Below are 15,823 nucleotides of genomic sequence, written 5' to 3'. Positions count from 1 at the left end.
TGCTAGCAAGGGAGACTCCGTGTGCATGTGAATGACAACTTTCTGAAGGAGAGCCCAGCCAAAAATGCATTTGTCACATCTCATCTCTCCTCCTTCACAACCCTGTCTCAATCCCAATGTTCCATAATGCTTCACCAACACCAAACAATAACATTGCAATTACTCTAAATCATACAGTACTCTCCCAACCACCATGAGGGAAAGTTTGGGACTCGGGAATGAATCCGAATTTATTTTTATATCACTGTGCGCGGATGGTCAGAAGACTACATTTTTGGCCTACATTTGTCTTCCTTTGAAGAAAAAACAAAAAAGGCTGCCATACATTAGAGTTTCACATCTGGTTTGCATCGGGGAAACTATGCAGTCAACTCCTGTGTGCCAGTGGAGGTTTTGGAGAGTCATTGCCTGGAGAATGCAGGAAAGGCTGTCTTTTCATTCTCTGTGCTGGTATTTGCCGGTAAATGTTTAGATGGCAGAGGGAAAAGTAGAGAGAGAGAGAGAGAGAGCGAGAGAGAGAGAGAGAGAGAGAGAGAGAGAAAGAAAAAGCAAATCTGAAAGCAAGCAAGAGAAAAAAAAGAAGTTTTGACCTCTCATGCTAGCTGATCATAAGGTACATTCAAGGCGGTCAACACTGTGGAGAGAAGACAGGAAAGTAAGGAATGCAGAAGTAATGGGGTTAAGAGGAAAGTGTGATAAAGGCACAATATTCAGCAAAAGGATTAAAAGCGAATGCCTGCTGAACAAAAGATAAACCTGTATAGTAAAAGGAAAACCAAGAAAGATCTCAGGGTGACGGTTGCGGCTGCAGGGGGTCTCGCTCTGTGCCTTGGTGTGGCTGCTGGCTTTAGACTGATAAAATTGAGTAGGGTTGTTCAGAGGCCACTGTATAGCTGTATGAGAGGCAGAGTATATTATTTCTCTTTGAACAAACAAATACGGCCATCCCAGGACCCCCCCTCCCCCCCTCCCCCCCTCCCCCCTCCCCCCTGTTTCCCAGGGCCCATTTATGCCCAAACATGGCCATCCTTGTCACTGTCCTGTCATCTGCTCACCCTGATTGTCATCATCTGCTGTGTGATCCGGGGCACACTAGGGCATCCCTTTGAAAACCGAAGCCTTCACCAGCGAAGTGAGGGCCCATCTCAATTTTGATACCATCGGCTGCTGCACTGAGGACCTGTATGTATTCAATGTATTCAATTTTAAGCCATGCTGCCTTACATGCATACTTAAAAATGTTTGAATTCGGCCCAGTTTACATTCAAATCTGAGCAGAATGTGAAGTATGCTCAGTCGGGTCAGGGCACTCTCACTTACAAACGGGCTGATTCAGTGACTGGTTTGCGAGCCACTGGGGAGGATGATGTTTTCACTTGACGAGCCCGCAGAGAGGAAACAGGAGGAGCCCTTCTGATGCAATACCGTCAATGGCAAAATGACAATGTCATTTTAGTCTGTATTTTTGCCACAAGCCGGACACAGCAACCTCTTGCAAGTCACCACAATGGAAAGTTATTATCTTTGGACCATTCCTCTAAATAAAAACAAAAAGAGCTAACCGACTTTGGGCTAGAGATATGGCCTGAGTCAGACTGCATAAAGTTACACAGGTCTTAAGTACGTTTGAGCTGTTGCTACTTTACTACTACTACACCATTTGATGTACGCACTGAAGATTTCGGGCATGCCTTTGCTTGTGCCCAGGTTTAATAAAAACCTTGGCTTTGTGGTCCCTCCTTTTGCTATGGTGGAAAATTCTCCTTTTCATGTAATATACAGAGTTGTGCAATGAATTACTGCTCTCAGGGAGTGATAAGTAATGCAGTGTTATTATTACTTTTGAAATGAGTAACGAGTAATGCATTACTTTTTTTGAGTAAAGAGCCCAACACTGCCAACAAGCATATATCATTACAAAGATCAGGATACAGCTATAGTCGAACGACTTGTTATGAAACTCAGAATTTGAAATGCGTCATTTATCAGAACCCAGTCCATCAAAAAACCATCAGCCTCTTATCCTGCCTTTCCAGACCAGTTGATTTCCTTTGCTCTGTGACAATACAAATACAATCCTTGCTGGTTTCAGTGCGATCTACCACCGCTTCAAATTCCTACTTACCAAATGGACTAATTATATAGTATGTATATTTCAGAACTGGCTGGTTAAAAGGAACTGCAAAGACCATTTAATTTTGAGACAGCACAGTAAGCATAATGCTAATGACTGCAGCAGCATTGGACTTAACATCACCACGTGTCCTTACAATTGCCATTTACACAGTAGGTTCATGGCTATTGGTAACCCACAGGGCCCAAAAACCAAGGCTAACTTTGAAGCAAAAGAGACAAAATGGCTCCTCCAGACCGGTCATTCCCAGGTGGTCTCCTAATGCCGCTGAGTCAGCACAGCTAGCCAGGGCATCAAGGAGCTGGGCTAAGGTTTCAAAGGCCGCACACTCAGCAATCTAAGCACGCCGCGATGGCCACACACTGCACACCCACAACTGCTAGCAATTATTCCTAACACACGCAGACACGCACCCACGGCTCGTGGCTGCAGTGATGGCACCTGACCCTGGGGTTAATGCCTAGACGGGAAGCGTTTTTTTTAACCATACCTCTGAACATCCCCAGACTTGAATATTCAGCATGCTGTCATAAGCAGGTGGACGTTTCAAATCTATGTGTGCAGAGGTTTTCCATGGGTATTATACATGATAAGCAGCGAGAAGAACCCCCATTCTTGAGAACAGCTGCATGAATTATCTTCCACAACTGCGACAGGCCGAATCACTCTCACCAAGAACCACCGCTCTCCCCGCCTGACTCTGTAACCTTGAGACGATGGGTTCATATGCGGGGAAAAGAAAAGGCATTACGTCGGTCCAAAAAAGCAGGGGGGACCTGCCAAATGTGAAACGACCGGGATGAATAACTTCAGAAGTCATTTCCAGTATATGCGGCCATTTTTTCCCTTCTCAGGCACATCTCCCTGGCAACGTGTAAACAGTGCCCTCATTCCGCAGGGCCATAAAACTTTTGGCAGTGATGTCTAGCCCTCGCTTCATCCTCTGCAGCGTTCACTGAGGGCAGAACCCGACGTTCTCTAGGGGACGCTGTGGCAATGTCAAAACTGATGACATAGTGTTGTGCCACGTAAAAATATATTGAACCCATGAGGGAACTCAGACTTCTGATCAATGCATCACAAATAGAGATAATGCAAGATGAGTTTAGACTGGCCGACTATTTATAGTGGAGCAGTGTGGCCAGACTTCACTACTTTGCTAGAAAGTCAGTGATGCATAAGCAGGCAATCAGCCCAAAGTTGCAATGAATTCTGTATTCTAGAGCACCTCACTGTAAATTTCCACTGTACAAAACTGCTGATCTAAAAATAGACGTGATAATGTGGGCTGACCTCTCTGACACATCTATCTTCACCATTTTCCTGTCATAAAAACGTAATGTCTTCTTCCTTTATTCTGGTATTTGCTGTGAGACCAAAAGTGGGTTCATTTCCTGCTGGACGGCGACCCCTTTGACCAGCGTGGGGTCGACAACAATGAGGAGTCCAATTCCATATGAACACACACTGTGCTTCTTTCCTGTTCCCCCAAGCAAAGACATCTCTGGGACATCTCAGAAAGACGGTCACACACATATGCACGCACGCATACACAGTCATAAGGAAGAAAAACAGGCGTATAATGTGTAAACACACTGACACAGACCTGCAAAAAGACAAAGTAACAGAGACGGAGACGTTTACAAATATAGCCTTCAGCCATGCAAGCATATGCACAAGTACTCACACACACACTGAGACGCATGCACACACACACATCAACACACAGTTCTGTTCTGAAGGATGCACAGCTAAGGGAAGACAGAGGGCTAAAACAAAAAAATAAACACGGCAGCCAATCTGGGGGGACAATGGGTGACTTGTGCAGGAAGAGCAGACACAGTGAGCAGCTGCATACACACACCAGCAGTTTGTTTAAGTCTCTTTGTGGGGACTTCCCGTTGAGTTTAATTACTGCTCATATTTGCAATCCCTGGCTTTTCTGCTCACATAAATGAAGCTGATAAGATCAAACAATTCGATGTATTTAGGAAATGAGTTTCAAACAAAGTGGGAAGATCTTGGTACTAACAATCTAAACACATTGAGTGGATGATGAATTCAAACCAGACTGACGTACTGGGACTGACTACTGCCAAGCCGACCTCCTTAGTCCTCAATCCTCACTGGTAGAGCAGGGGATGGAAGCTTTACTCATTCAAACAATGATGTCATCATTGGTGAGACTGCTGGAGAGAAAGATTTAAACTCCACTCCAATTCTCCCTGATAATTCTGCACGACGAAACAAAAAAAAAGAAAACTAGTTGGATTGTGTAGAAACATGTCTCCCTTGACCCAATTTTTATGATCCCCAGTGGGCTCCTCAAAAAGGGACCACCTCCTTTTCCTTCTCCCCTTTCCCTCTCTCTCTCCCTGTTTTCTTTGACCTTCAAATGGGTTGCTGAGGAGCGAGTCACGTGTCCACGGGATGCCTTGGCAGCTCATTTTTGCATGGAGGAGGCCAAACGCACGCTGATGAATTGCCACAAAATCAGGAAGTGCATATATGAGTGGTGCACCAGTGGAGGTCAGTGACCTGAGGGTCGTTTTTTTTCCCTTGCCGTACCGCCGGGAGAATGCCCCGGCTCTGAAATGCAGCAGGCAGGCCGTGTGGCTGGAATGAGCTCACTTCAAAGGTGTCCATAAATCATGCTGCCATGCCCAGGACTGCCTCCACTCTCCACATCCCCCAGTCCCCCACCCACCCACCCTTTTCTCTCTCTGTTGTCCTCCAGTCTAGTCTCAGACCTTGGATCTTAGTGCATTCACACACTTTATACCATTCTGCTCAGAGTTTATTAGTTCTTACTGGTCCTTCGTGTGCATTGCTGATACATTCTTTTCGGGCTTTCTCATCCACCCGCATTGCCAGATTAGATGACTTTGATCTTGTAGTAACCAGGCCATGAGCGGGTCATGTTAACTAAATCATAGCAGAAGAATGGGGGAGTGGTAGACTTGTATTGACCTAAAACAGATTAGTATTGATATCATTGGAAATAACAATACTCCCTTTGGTATACAATGGATCTCCATGGAATTGTCTGCGGTTCAATTGAGTCTCGAGAAGAGCTGCAAGTTCAGAAATCCTATTGCTAGTTTCTCGACTTTGCCAGAAGAGAGCTGCAATCCGTCAGGTCCTTATCTCCCACTGTCACGCACTGGGATCTCTTTATCATGCAGCCATGCAAAACACCATTCATCTTCCCCACCTAATTCATTACAAGTGATAAAATGCAAAGTCCCAGCTCCAGTTGTTAAATGAAGAGACAACGTGAGCACAGGTGCTTTGGTAAACACTGATAGCGTGGTTGAATTATGTTGCTTCCTAAGCAGACCTGTCTATCTCTTTCAATCTATTAACCACAATCCCCCCTCTCTTGTCCGACCCCATTCTGTTTTTGTCCTGTGCCTCTCTTTCCTATATAGGAGAATTCTTGGCTTGTAGGATTTCGGTAACAGCACTGAACAGAAAACAGACACTAACAAAGACAGTGTGAAGCTAGTCAAAGGCACAAGGTTCTCGTCATGGCTCCACAGCCTCTTCATCGATCAAGTGAAAGTAAATGTATGTCACACATGGTGTAAATTAACAGGATATATGGCTCCACCTTGAACAGTGAACTAGTGGGATCCACTGGCACTACAGAGTAGATGAAGGTTAAAAGCTACATGGCACAAACTTGGCATAAATACAGTACTGTGCAGATGCATTGCAATACACCCCCGTCTAATCGAAACAAGCATGACATGGTGTGACCAATGACCATCATCACGCATGCTGACTTCCCATACTATGGGCTGCTCTTTTTCTTCTATTCTTTCTTCAGCAATCATTAAACCTTAAACAGTTTCCACTTACCAGCGTTGAGAAAGCGGGCGATGGGATGAGGGATGGGGGTAGTTGAGGGGGGCTGAATACTTCCACAGTGAAGTCATGGTGCTAGTGTCATTGGCCCTATGCTGTGCTTTGCTCACCGTCTGGCCCCCATTTTACCCATTGATCTAATTTCCACTGCCAGCACTGGATGTGGTTCTGTTTGAAGCTGGATGTTTAGGTCCATTAAAGCACCAACCGAATTGCTAACGTATGGTGGACCTTAGGAAAAGTAAAGAACAAACAACTTAGTGATGTTTGCCAGACTCTTGAGAGGAATGGAGCAAATGTGTAGAAAATACAGTTTTCTGCTGAGTTCAGTGAGGTTTGAGAGTCTATATCTGGGGTGCCATTTCTCTAAGATCATACAAGTGGCTCTTCTTCCCTAAGCACAGTAGCAGAGGAGCAGGAGAACTACACAGCAACTCCTAACACTCAAATAACACAAATATAACCACACTATGGCTAAACTACATTGTTAACTTCAAAAAGTGAAATCCACGACTTCCACGAATAGTGCATCTTGGGGGTAAAATCTAAACAAAGGAATAACAGCTGTTAAGATTTGAGTTGTACTCTGACCAAAGGTTCTCTAAACCGTCCTGGTCACGGTCAGATTCAGTGGTCGGATCAGGGCCAGAGTCAGCGCTGTGGGTCCTCTAGTCGTAAATGGCTAGAGGGGCATTTCATGGTTGGGTGAATATCAGGTGACATCATACTTCTACCCTGATGATGACATATCCCTTATGTCTGTCGCTTCTTTAATGAAGTTACAAAAGAGCGACAAGATGTTTTGCTTGACAGAACCAAAGACTGATTTTCATGGCCACAGAAACAAAAGAGCGCAATGCTTTTGGATCTAAAGGGGCTTGGAACAGCATACGATTATGCTAAACAACAGTCGAAGCAAAACAACAACAACAGCATTCTCTGGTATTGGAGGCCTGGGAGCCATCTGGTAAATGTGTTGAATGTAAATGCTCTGATCTCCTTCTGGATTGAGTTATGTCCAATTACTACAAACATCCTGAGCTCAATATGATCTGTTGGTTGTGAACATTCTGTCAAACAAAGCAATATCTCTGTCTAATGATCTCACTGCACCGATTTTCGCGAACTTTAATCACATAAGGTGCATGAGAGTCTGACATTGGATTTCTTGGAGAATCACAACATGTTCTTTCCCTCCCTTGTGCACATTTGTTGCGGTAGGGGTAAAAAGTCATTGGAATTTCTGCACACTAATACAAACCTTTCCATGCTGGAATCGAAAGGAGGTGGTACGCACAGAGCAAACTATACACAGTAGGGACTTGCATTTGTCTCCGATTAAGCCTTTCTGTGACAGCTCGTTGACAGATGTGCCTACAAGCAATGGTGTGCTTGGGCCACTCCTCTCTCCATCTCATCCCTTCATCCTCCCTCTTCACTCCTACAGAGGAAGAAGCCAAGAAATCCCTCCTTGGCTCTCTGTTACTCGTCCCTGTCATAAATCACTGTCATTTTCTCATCGAGGAGCTGGCGTCCTTTTATAGCCACGCCAAGGACACTTTCTCCCATTTATGGCTCCTCCAAGGCACCATATGAGGGCCGGCCAGCGTCCCATGAAGGTGAGAGAACGCAGGGAGGCATAGGAGGCCAAGAACCATCCTGTCCACGGCAACGTGGAACACTGACCTTCCGTCCTGACATCCTTACAAATCAGTGCCAATCTGTGCCCAAATGCTGCCAGGTACACTCTTCTCTGTGTACTTTGTAGAGGGACGACTGTCGTATACGCTTGGATTTATGGTCCAGCAACTGACATAAGTCTACACCTCAGTGAATGTGGCAAGTCTGGCCTGTCTCAGCCTGTCTCCTTTGAAGAGACTATTGTCTCTTCACTAGAGCCATAGAGAAGAGAGTCAGAGGTTGAGAGACAGTGTGTGTGTTATACTAGAGAGCAAAAGATACACAGAGAGAGAGGGAGAGAGAGAGAGAGAGAGAGAGAGAGAGAGAGAGAGAGAGAGAGAGAGAGAGAGAGATGAGGGGAGGGGGTGCACTGTAAGAGATTCCCGATAAGGAGTCGCATTCTTGATCGCTCACCAGTTTCATCATGCAGAGCAGGGATTTTGCCACTGTTTACTTTAAGAGGGGAATGCTCTTGCTCACAGCTGCGCTCCAAATAAACACTCGTATATTTATCAGAGGAGAAATTACATATCTAATCTGAACAAGTAACAGCTTTTCATTGAGTCCAGCGAGTCATGTCCTTTTGGGCTCATCCTGGGAAATCAGTTGCGCAAGGCAGAGGAAAGCATCGACACAAAAACAAAATGCACATTTGCATTAACACAATGCACGGACACGTTCACACACACACACCACCATACACCCACACTCTTATGACTACACTTCATCTGCCATGATGTCACAGTTATTTGGGTTCATTCTTTGCAGATGTGGAGGCCGACCTCATTAAGTGTTTGGGAAGCAATCAGCGCTAATGCACTCGGGCAGTTGGCATGGTAGCAAACTAGGCTGGGCAAGGTGACTAACCATATAAAGACACAACTACCGCAGCAGTCGGGGGTGAAGGTGGTGATAGTGGCATTGTGGAGCAAACAACATATACAGTGCCAAAGCTAAATTGCCTCTGCAAGACATATCTGTTATGAGAGAGTCCTGCAAGCATGTTGTTGTGGAGAAATACTTTGTTAACAGCCCACTCTCCCTGGGGTTTACAGTGTTTTGAAAGGTGCCAGTTTGAGCCTCGGGCATTGTTGCCTTGTTTGAGGCCTGCTGTGTATCACTGTGTGGTTAAGGACTGCATGCCACATGGCCTCAAAGTATTGTCCAATTAAGCCAGTGTGCCTGGTAAGCAAGAACAACCAAATAAGGGCAGGATGACGAAGCTATACTCCCATACAAAAAAGCCACTCAGTCAACTGCATGCAGGCGGATGACTATTGTTAAATGACTGTAGGCTTACTCAGAATATACTTAATGGTTATCACTAGTCCTAATTCAGAGTTCAGTCAGCCCCAAAGATTTAGCATTAAAAACCTTCATTGAATCTAGAATAAAAGAAATCAACAGTCTTCATGGCTTTTACTGTTAAAGTTTTGCTTCTCCAAATTAGCAATAGCAATTCAATGCTGTACCAATTCTGACAGAAGCCATGATAACTGTGGGTCAGTGGACCAGTGATGCCCTCAATAAGAGGCTACCCAGAAAGAGATCAAAAGATTGTTCCATAACACTCTCTTTCCCCTGCCTGAGTCGAAGATGTGGTGTTACAGTATGAAGCGTAAGCCTTGGCTCTTTACTGTCTCATCTCTCTTAGCACTGTAACAGGGTGAAATTACACACCCCATGTACTGGAGAAATTCTCCTTCCCCCACATTCTTCTCCTCAAGTGCCTCTGTTAACCATAGGTTATCCTATGATTTAGCCATTAGCCACAGCCCGACATAACCATTACTTTATATGTGAATTCATAATACACATCACATTACCAGTTGTATAAAAACCACTGCAATTTGTCTGCAGACTTACAATTTGTGCCTCCCCCTCCTCCTACTTCTCCCCTTCTGTGTGCTGCTTGATGTGACTTGCTAAGTTGGTTTTGGAGGCCTGTTCGCTGACAAAATATACTCAGCTGTCATCTGTATTTATGGAGCTCCATTTAGTCAGCGTGTAGAAATGTAGTTTACCTGACATAAGATCTTTTATGGGTGCCAACGTATTGAGCAAACTGTCATATTGTGCAATTCGAGAAAGATTTTTACACGTTTGGGCAAAGGAGAGAGTCATTGCGCCCCTAGCTGAGGTGCAGCACTTCCAGGGACAGTCAGGCTGGTTTATCTGAGATTCCGTTACCCAGAACAAACTGTGGCAGGTTAGTCACATGATGGAGGAGTTGGTAGACAGTGCATGTCTTGCATCATAGCATTCCTTTCATCAATTCGTATCAACTGCACGTACCATACGCTGGTGTTGGACCGTGCCCTTCCCCTCCTCCCTATTAAGGCGAGGTTGAAACAGTCACGGCTGACTCACGCTCACACTCAGCAGAAGTTCAGAACATGACCGAGAGTGATGATGAGGTGGTGAATCGACAGGACTCACGCACCCAAACAACATCTGTTTCATGTGAGAACCACTGGTAAGGTTAAGGTACAGTATAAGAGAGAAGTTTACTGACTACCCTGAATTCAGCGAGGATCAAATGCAGAGAGAAGAAGAAGGGTAACACAAGGTGAAAGGTGAAGTGAGGCAATGCATAGCCTCATAAAACATGTAATTACTTGGTATTAAACTAGTAAGTGTGTAGTTACAGAGTATTTGCAACTCTGTGCATACAATTTGGCATTTCCTTTGAAAACAGCATTTCCTTTGAGAATAGCAGATAAGTGCTAGGCTTAGGCTAGACCTGTAATTGTATACCTAGAAGAATGTAATTACCCCATTAGCACAGAGTGAATTACCTTTTAGTCTCCTTAGCTGCCTATATAAAGTTTATGTCCTCTTTACATACTCTTATATACTGTGTGAGCACCCAGGCAGAGAGCGTACAGAGAGATGGAAAGGGAGAGAGAGAAAGAGAGGAAGACAGGATGACTGAGTTGTGAGGGGGCATATTACCTCCCACGGGGGCCCTGGCTCAAAGGATCGGGTTTCAGACGTTTACCAACAAAGCGTCCATGGAGGAAGCCTTGCACCCCTCACAATAACAGCACAGCACCTGGCCATCCCCACGCAGGAAACCTGAGGTCACTTCCCCCCATTCAGGGAATGCAGACACACTGCTGCTGCCAGCCACGCGCCCCCACAGCCTGTTGAAGAGGTGGCTGGCTACCAAGGGAAGCATAGGTGGAAAGACATGGGGGTGGCAGCCTAAACACATAGGATGACTAAAATAGAAAATCCTGAATACATTTAGAACATCTAAAATAAGAGAAATATATGGCAGAGTTGTGTGCCGGATAGGCTATGTTCACACTGAAGCTGAAAGTGTCCCAGTTCAGTTTTTTTTCACTCACATGTGACACAGAACTGATGCTTTCTGATCAGTGTGATCAGCAAAATGCTGCATGGAGTCACATTTTTTTCCAATTCTGATGAGAACCACATGAATATGTAGTACAAAATTGAGTCCCAAGGCATGAAACCTACATGAGACTTGCATTTGAACATTCAAATCATAATTTGTCAGTGTTGCCATGACAATAAGTAAATCTTACATTATTTATCTGAGACAATTGTCATAATTTTGCCCAGCTTTAGTATGGAGGACACCAAGACACAACAATGGAAAGAAAGTGAAATGGCTGATTTGATTGATGTTTGGGGAGACGCCACAATTCAATCGAAACTCTAAGGCACAAACTGTAACCGAGATGTGTTCAAAACAAGGGCAGAAGCGTAGCTACAAAAATGGATGTGACATCTTTTGTTATTGTTGTCTGCACATGTTCTTCTTTTTGACATCACTCCCAGTTCATATTGGCATCAGATATGGGTTACATCCCAGAATAAATATGAACTGTCATCCGAAAAACATCAGACATGAGCAGCAACTCGGAACTGAGCATGAAGGCCTGCTGTATCGGCGAAGCCTTAGACACAACCTGACAGAAAACAGGGGAAACAATACAAACTGCGTCCAGTGTCTTCTGAAATAGCAGCGAGTAGAAATAGCTGTGGAACGTCAAAACAGAAATGCTCCGACACAAATCTAAATTCTGCTCCCTAACCACCTGCAAACACTTGACCGCCGATTCTCCATCATTATCGTTGGCCTGGTTTCAAAAGATGCCAACCCTTAAAACACCCGGCCACAACCAGTCCAAGTCATTTAGCTGCAGTCCCACTGTAGTTGAGAGCTGGCACTGATCCAACCACCACGCAGGGCTAACCTTTGGAAAACACTGAGACCTCTAAAGAATGTGACCGTGGTCAAGGCTAGCTGGAGCTGTGTCGCTTCAGCACCAAATGAATGAAAGAGAGAGGGAGAGAGAAAGAGGAAAAAAAAAGCAAACAAATACATTATATAGCCCATGGGCTCTGTCAAGGCAAAATTCCCAGACGCTAAATAAGACAGAATGACTGGCTTTCGGCTGCTAGGGGACTGTTTTTGCTTGTTACTGTGACAAACAATTTGTGTAAAAATAACATGTCAGTTGCGAAAGCACAGCATGATGCCTCAGAGACCACATTCTTCATAGGTGGAAGTTGTGTTGTAATGGCCTGGAGAGAGGGGTGCTGGGGTGCTGGAGCGAGTTTTGTTGTTTCAGAGTTGAGGATCTATAGCTTAGAACTGCACAAATACACTGTCCATGTCATATTTCAACAGCAGCTATGATGTGATGGTTTTGAAGAACTGAGGCTTTCTAGGGTCATACATTTTCAATTCAATCTTTCATTTTAATTAAATTTAACAAATCAAACCTAATTGAATCTTAAAGATGCTAATTTGTTAAATTGATCCTGAACTATTTTTTGAGTGTTAAAGATGAGTGTTTCTGAGTGTTAAAGATCAAATCCACACTATGGCATTAGATTTAGTTCCAATTCTAGGACTCACACTTGTGAGTTTAATGGTATTATCAGCACAAATAGATTTCATATGTTTTCAAATTGAATTATGATGCTAAATGAAATCGTGCCCTCACTCCATGTGTAGCCTAATGCATAAGACAGAAACGCCAGCGATGCAACAGGTGAAACAGCCAATAATAGCAGTGAGTGTGCTACTACTACTACTACTACTACTACTATGTGCTGTGCTGGTGATGTCTGCCCTAAACAAACTCAGAAGCTGCAGCACGGACACACCCATCCCAGACGCACACTGCCACATCCCACTTCCTGCTGCTGAAGAGAAGAAGAAGAGCTTAGCCTGAGGGACTTTGCTCTGTGAGGCCTTGACATACCGCTCAGCTTCTGCGACCAGACCGTTGTTCCTTCACTCAACACAGTTCAGTGGGTCACACAATCCAATATACTGTATTCTTCCACTGGAGCATTGTTTTCTTGCCTTACTCTATGTGTGTGTGTGTGTGTGTGTGTGTGTGTGTGTGTGTGTGTGTGTGTGTGTGAGCGTGTGTGTGTTTGATTCAGAGGGACAAAAGGCAAGTGTGTGCAGGTGTGAGACTGTGATTTGAGGAGAAAAAAAAAACTGGAAGAGAAAGGCATCAGCAAAGAAACCAGTTAAAAAAAAAAAAAAAGGCAGACAGAGAAAAATTCCAGACTCCCTCACTTGTCACAGGAAGCGGTCCCTGTTTTCTCTGAGTTCTACTTTCCAGGCTTCTCCCTAGGCGATGTGTTTGACTGAGGTGTGAAGCATTAAGACTTGTCATATTGTCAAGCCCATATCTTTCATCTTTACAGTCAAAGCTTAGTGAGAGAAGAAAAACTCTGAAAACCCTCAAAAATGACAGGGTAATTGTGATCTATGTGTTAAATCATGATAATAAAGCCTGGAATAAAGAATAGTGTAAAATATCAAAATGAAACTGTTGCTTTTGGGGTGACTTAAAGATCACCTCTTTTCCTCCAAGACTGTATTTCCAATAGTTCTCCTGCCATTGATCAATACTTCAAATAATTTCAAAGTGTCTGAAGTTGATTTTCCAACGCTACTGATTCTCTGCTTCATTCATTCATTTACAGCATAACCCCAGCCCAGCCCTGCCATTATCTTAATTCACTTGCCAGCTCCACATAATTCGTTTTTTAATGGAAAAAAACAAGACTTTTGTTGGATCAACTATCACCGCTATGATGCTTAAAATGCCATTCGGAATAGATCAAATGTCACCAAATAAAGTACAATAACATCAGTCGTGAGGTCAAAGAGTGCAAAGTGCTTTCTTCTTTGTGAAAACCCACTGGAGCTGAAGAAGCGAAGTAAAAAAATAAAATAAAAAAAAAGAAAAGTTAAAAGTCGAGAAAAGTATGAGAAAGATGTCACTCCTACCAGCAGTAACGTCTGCAGCTGAAGGCACCTTTGCAACCTGACAGTCGTAGCCCGCCTGCCTCTCTCTGTCAGCGGACATTCACACCGAGCAGGACTGGGACCGGTCTGCAGGTCGCTACTCCAGCGGCTGAGGAGCGTCGCCAGCTGTAAAACTTTTGTGTTCCTTTTCACTGTTAGTCAAACCTCTGTGGCGAAGAGTGATACAGCCTACCGGCTACTTTTGTCCTACTACTGAGGAAGTTGCTGGTGAGTCACAAGATCCCGCCCCCCCAAAAAAAACATTCCTCCCTCCCTCTCTCCAACTACTTCAAACGAGACCAGAGAGAAGTCCAGGCACTGGAGGGGTTGGATGGGAGCTCCCGGTCCCAGCAAAGGCCTTTTCTCCCAATGCTCTAGTGCTAAATCATTTCTACTGTATTCTGATGCCTCTGTAGAATTCACTTCATATGTTAATGCTGAGTATATGGGCTGGATAAATGATAGACCAAGCCTGTTCTTCTTCTGCTTTCTGGATAGGCCAGTATTGGGCACATTAATCACCTTCTGATTTATGGGACAATGGTTAGTAATTGTAATGAGTAATGATGAATAAATGAGGCTGATGTGCAGCAGCTGTACTAAATCCTTGGACAGGGTTTGTGGGTTACTTTAAAAATGTATTTTAATTAGCCTACCACAGTAGTTACCTCATCAAAATTGTGATCAGTAAAGTAATCCAAGGGATAATCCAAACTAATGCTTTCTGATTACTTTCAGATTACTTTGCCATATTTGAAGTATAAAGGTACAGAATGATAAAAAGTGAAAAATTATAAAGTTCAGGAAATTTATTTCAGGTTTGCATACACACTTTCTTCTGTGCCACATTTTTATCAAGATGTAGGACACCTGCCACTATTTAAATGGCCTTCTTTTTCATTTTGACTTTAAAAGTATTCCCAGAAGTACTACTTCTTTATTTTTCACAAGTATCTGTAATCAGAATACATGAGTTTTTAGGGTAAAGCGATGGAATACAGTTACATCCTTTTGTATTTAGAGTATGTAAGACTGTTATGATATTCCTTACTATCCAACCCTATAGGTTTAGGCTGATATATCAGTTTATTGACATATGGGGGAATTTTTTTGGGCATGAAAAGGGTCAAATTTCATGTTATTGAATATCTAAATAGCTTCAATATTAAAAAAATAAATAAATAGAATCAGTATCAGCTGTCAAAAACCCACATCAGTCACACCCTTTTATCCAATACATTTTGCTCTTTCAAGTGAACTTTATTGTTCTTAAACCCTGGCATTACCCAACAGGAACTCTTTGCCCCACCGTGTTTAAATTTCACTTCCCTGTGAAACATATTTTGTCTCTTCCTCCCATTTTTTTTTTTCTTTTCATTTTTACATGACTCAACACGCAGGAGTGACTTTGGATATGAACATAACCAGCTGTTGTTTGTCGTAAACCGAAGGATTCTTACACCTGATCATCTGAGTCAGAAATCAACATAATGCCCGGGGCATTTATAACACTGTAGTGTTGACACAAGCACCGCCCCACATGATAGATAGCATTGTTCTTGTAAGGCCACGCTATGGCCTTAATGACACAGAGACTAGTGACCAGTATCCAGCTCGCCAGTCACTACACACTCCCATGGTCTGTGTTTTCAGCCTTATCAGTTATAACTCAAACAGGTCCATGCAAGGGTTCCACCAGCATGGGTTTTTGAAGGCCGATACTGATGTTTTTAGTCACTGATAGGCGACTTTGTGCTGATATTCAATGTCTTTGCATTTAACCATTTTCATGACAAAAAATCACAGTGTTTCCCCAAGAATTTTATTGG

At 43.7% G+C, this 15,823-nt stretch overlaps 1 protein-coding gene across 1 annotated transcript in view; it reads right to left on the bottom strand.

The window, feature by feature from the left end:
• Positions 1 to 14,168, bottom strand: part of fhl3a (four and a half LIM domains 3a) — a 29,844-nt gene extending 15,676 nt beyond the window's left edge. The window contains exon 1 of the mRNA XM_071926627.2: positions 13,977 to 14,168. Coding sequence (XP_071782728.1) covers positions 13,977 to 14,055 — 79 coding nt within the window. The 5' untranslated portion in view covers positions 14,056 to 14,168. The remainder of the gene's footprint in view (positions 1 to 13,976) is intronic.
• Between the last annotated feature and the right edge of the window lie 1,655 nt (positions 14,169 to 15,823).

This window comes from Centroberyx gerrardi, chromosome 12, assembly GCF_048128805.1.
Source record: "Centroberyx gerrardi isolate f3 chromosome 12, fCenGer3.hap1.cur.20231027, whole genome shotgun sequence".
Classification (NCBI taxonomy): domain Eukaryota; kingdom Metazoa; phylum Chordata; class Actinopteri; order Beryciformes; family Berycidae; genus Centroberyx; species Centroberyx gerrardi.
The sequence above is the reverse complement of the archived record's forward strand: the minus strand, read 5'-3'. Positions and strand labels throughout refer to the sequence as shown.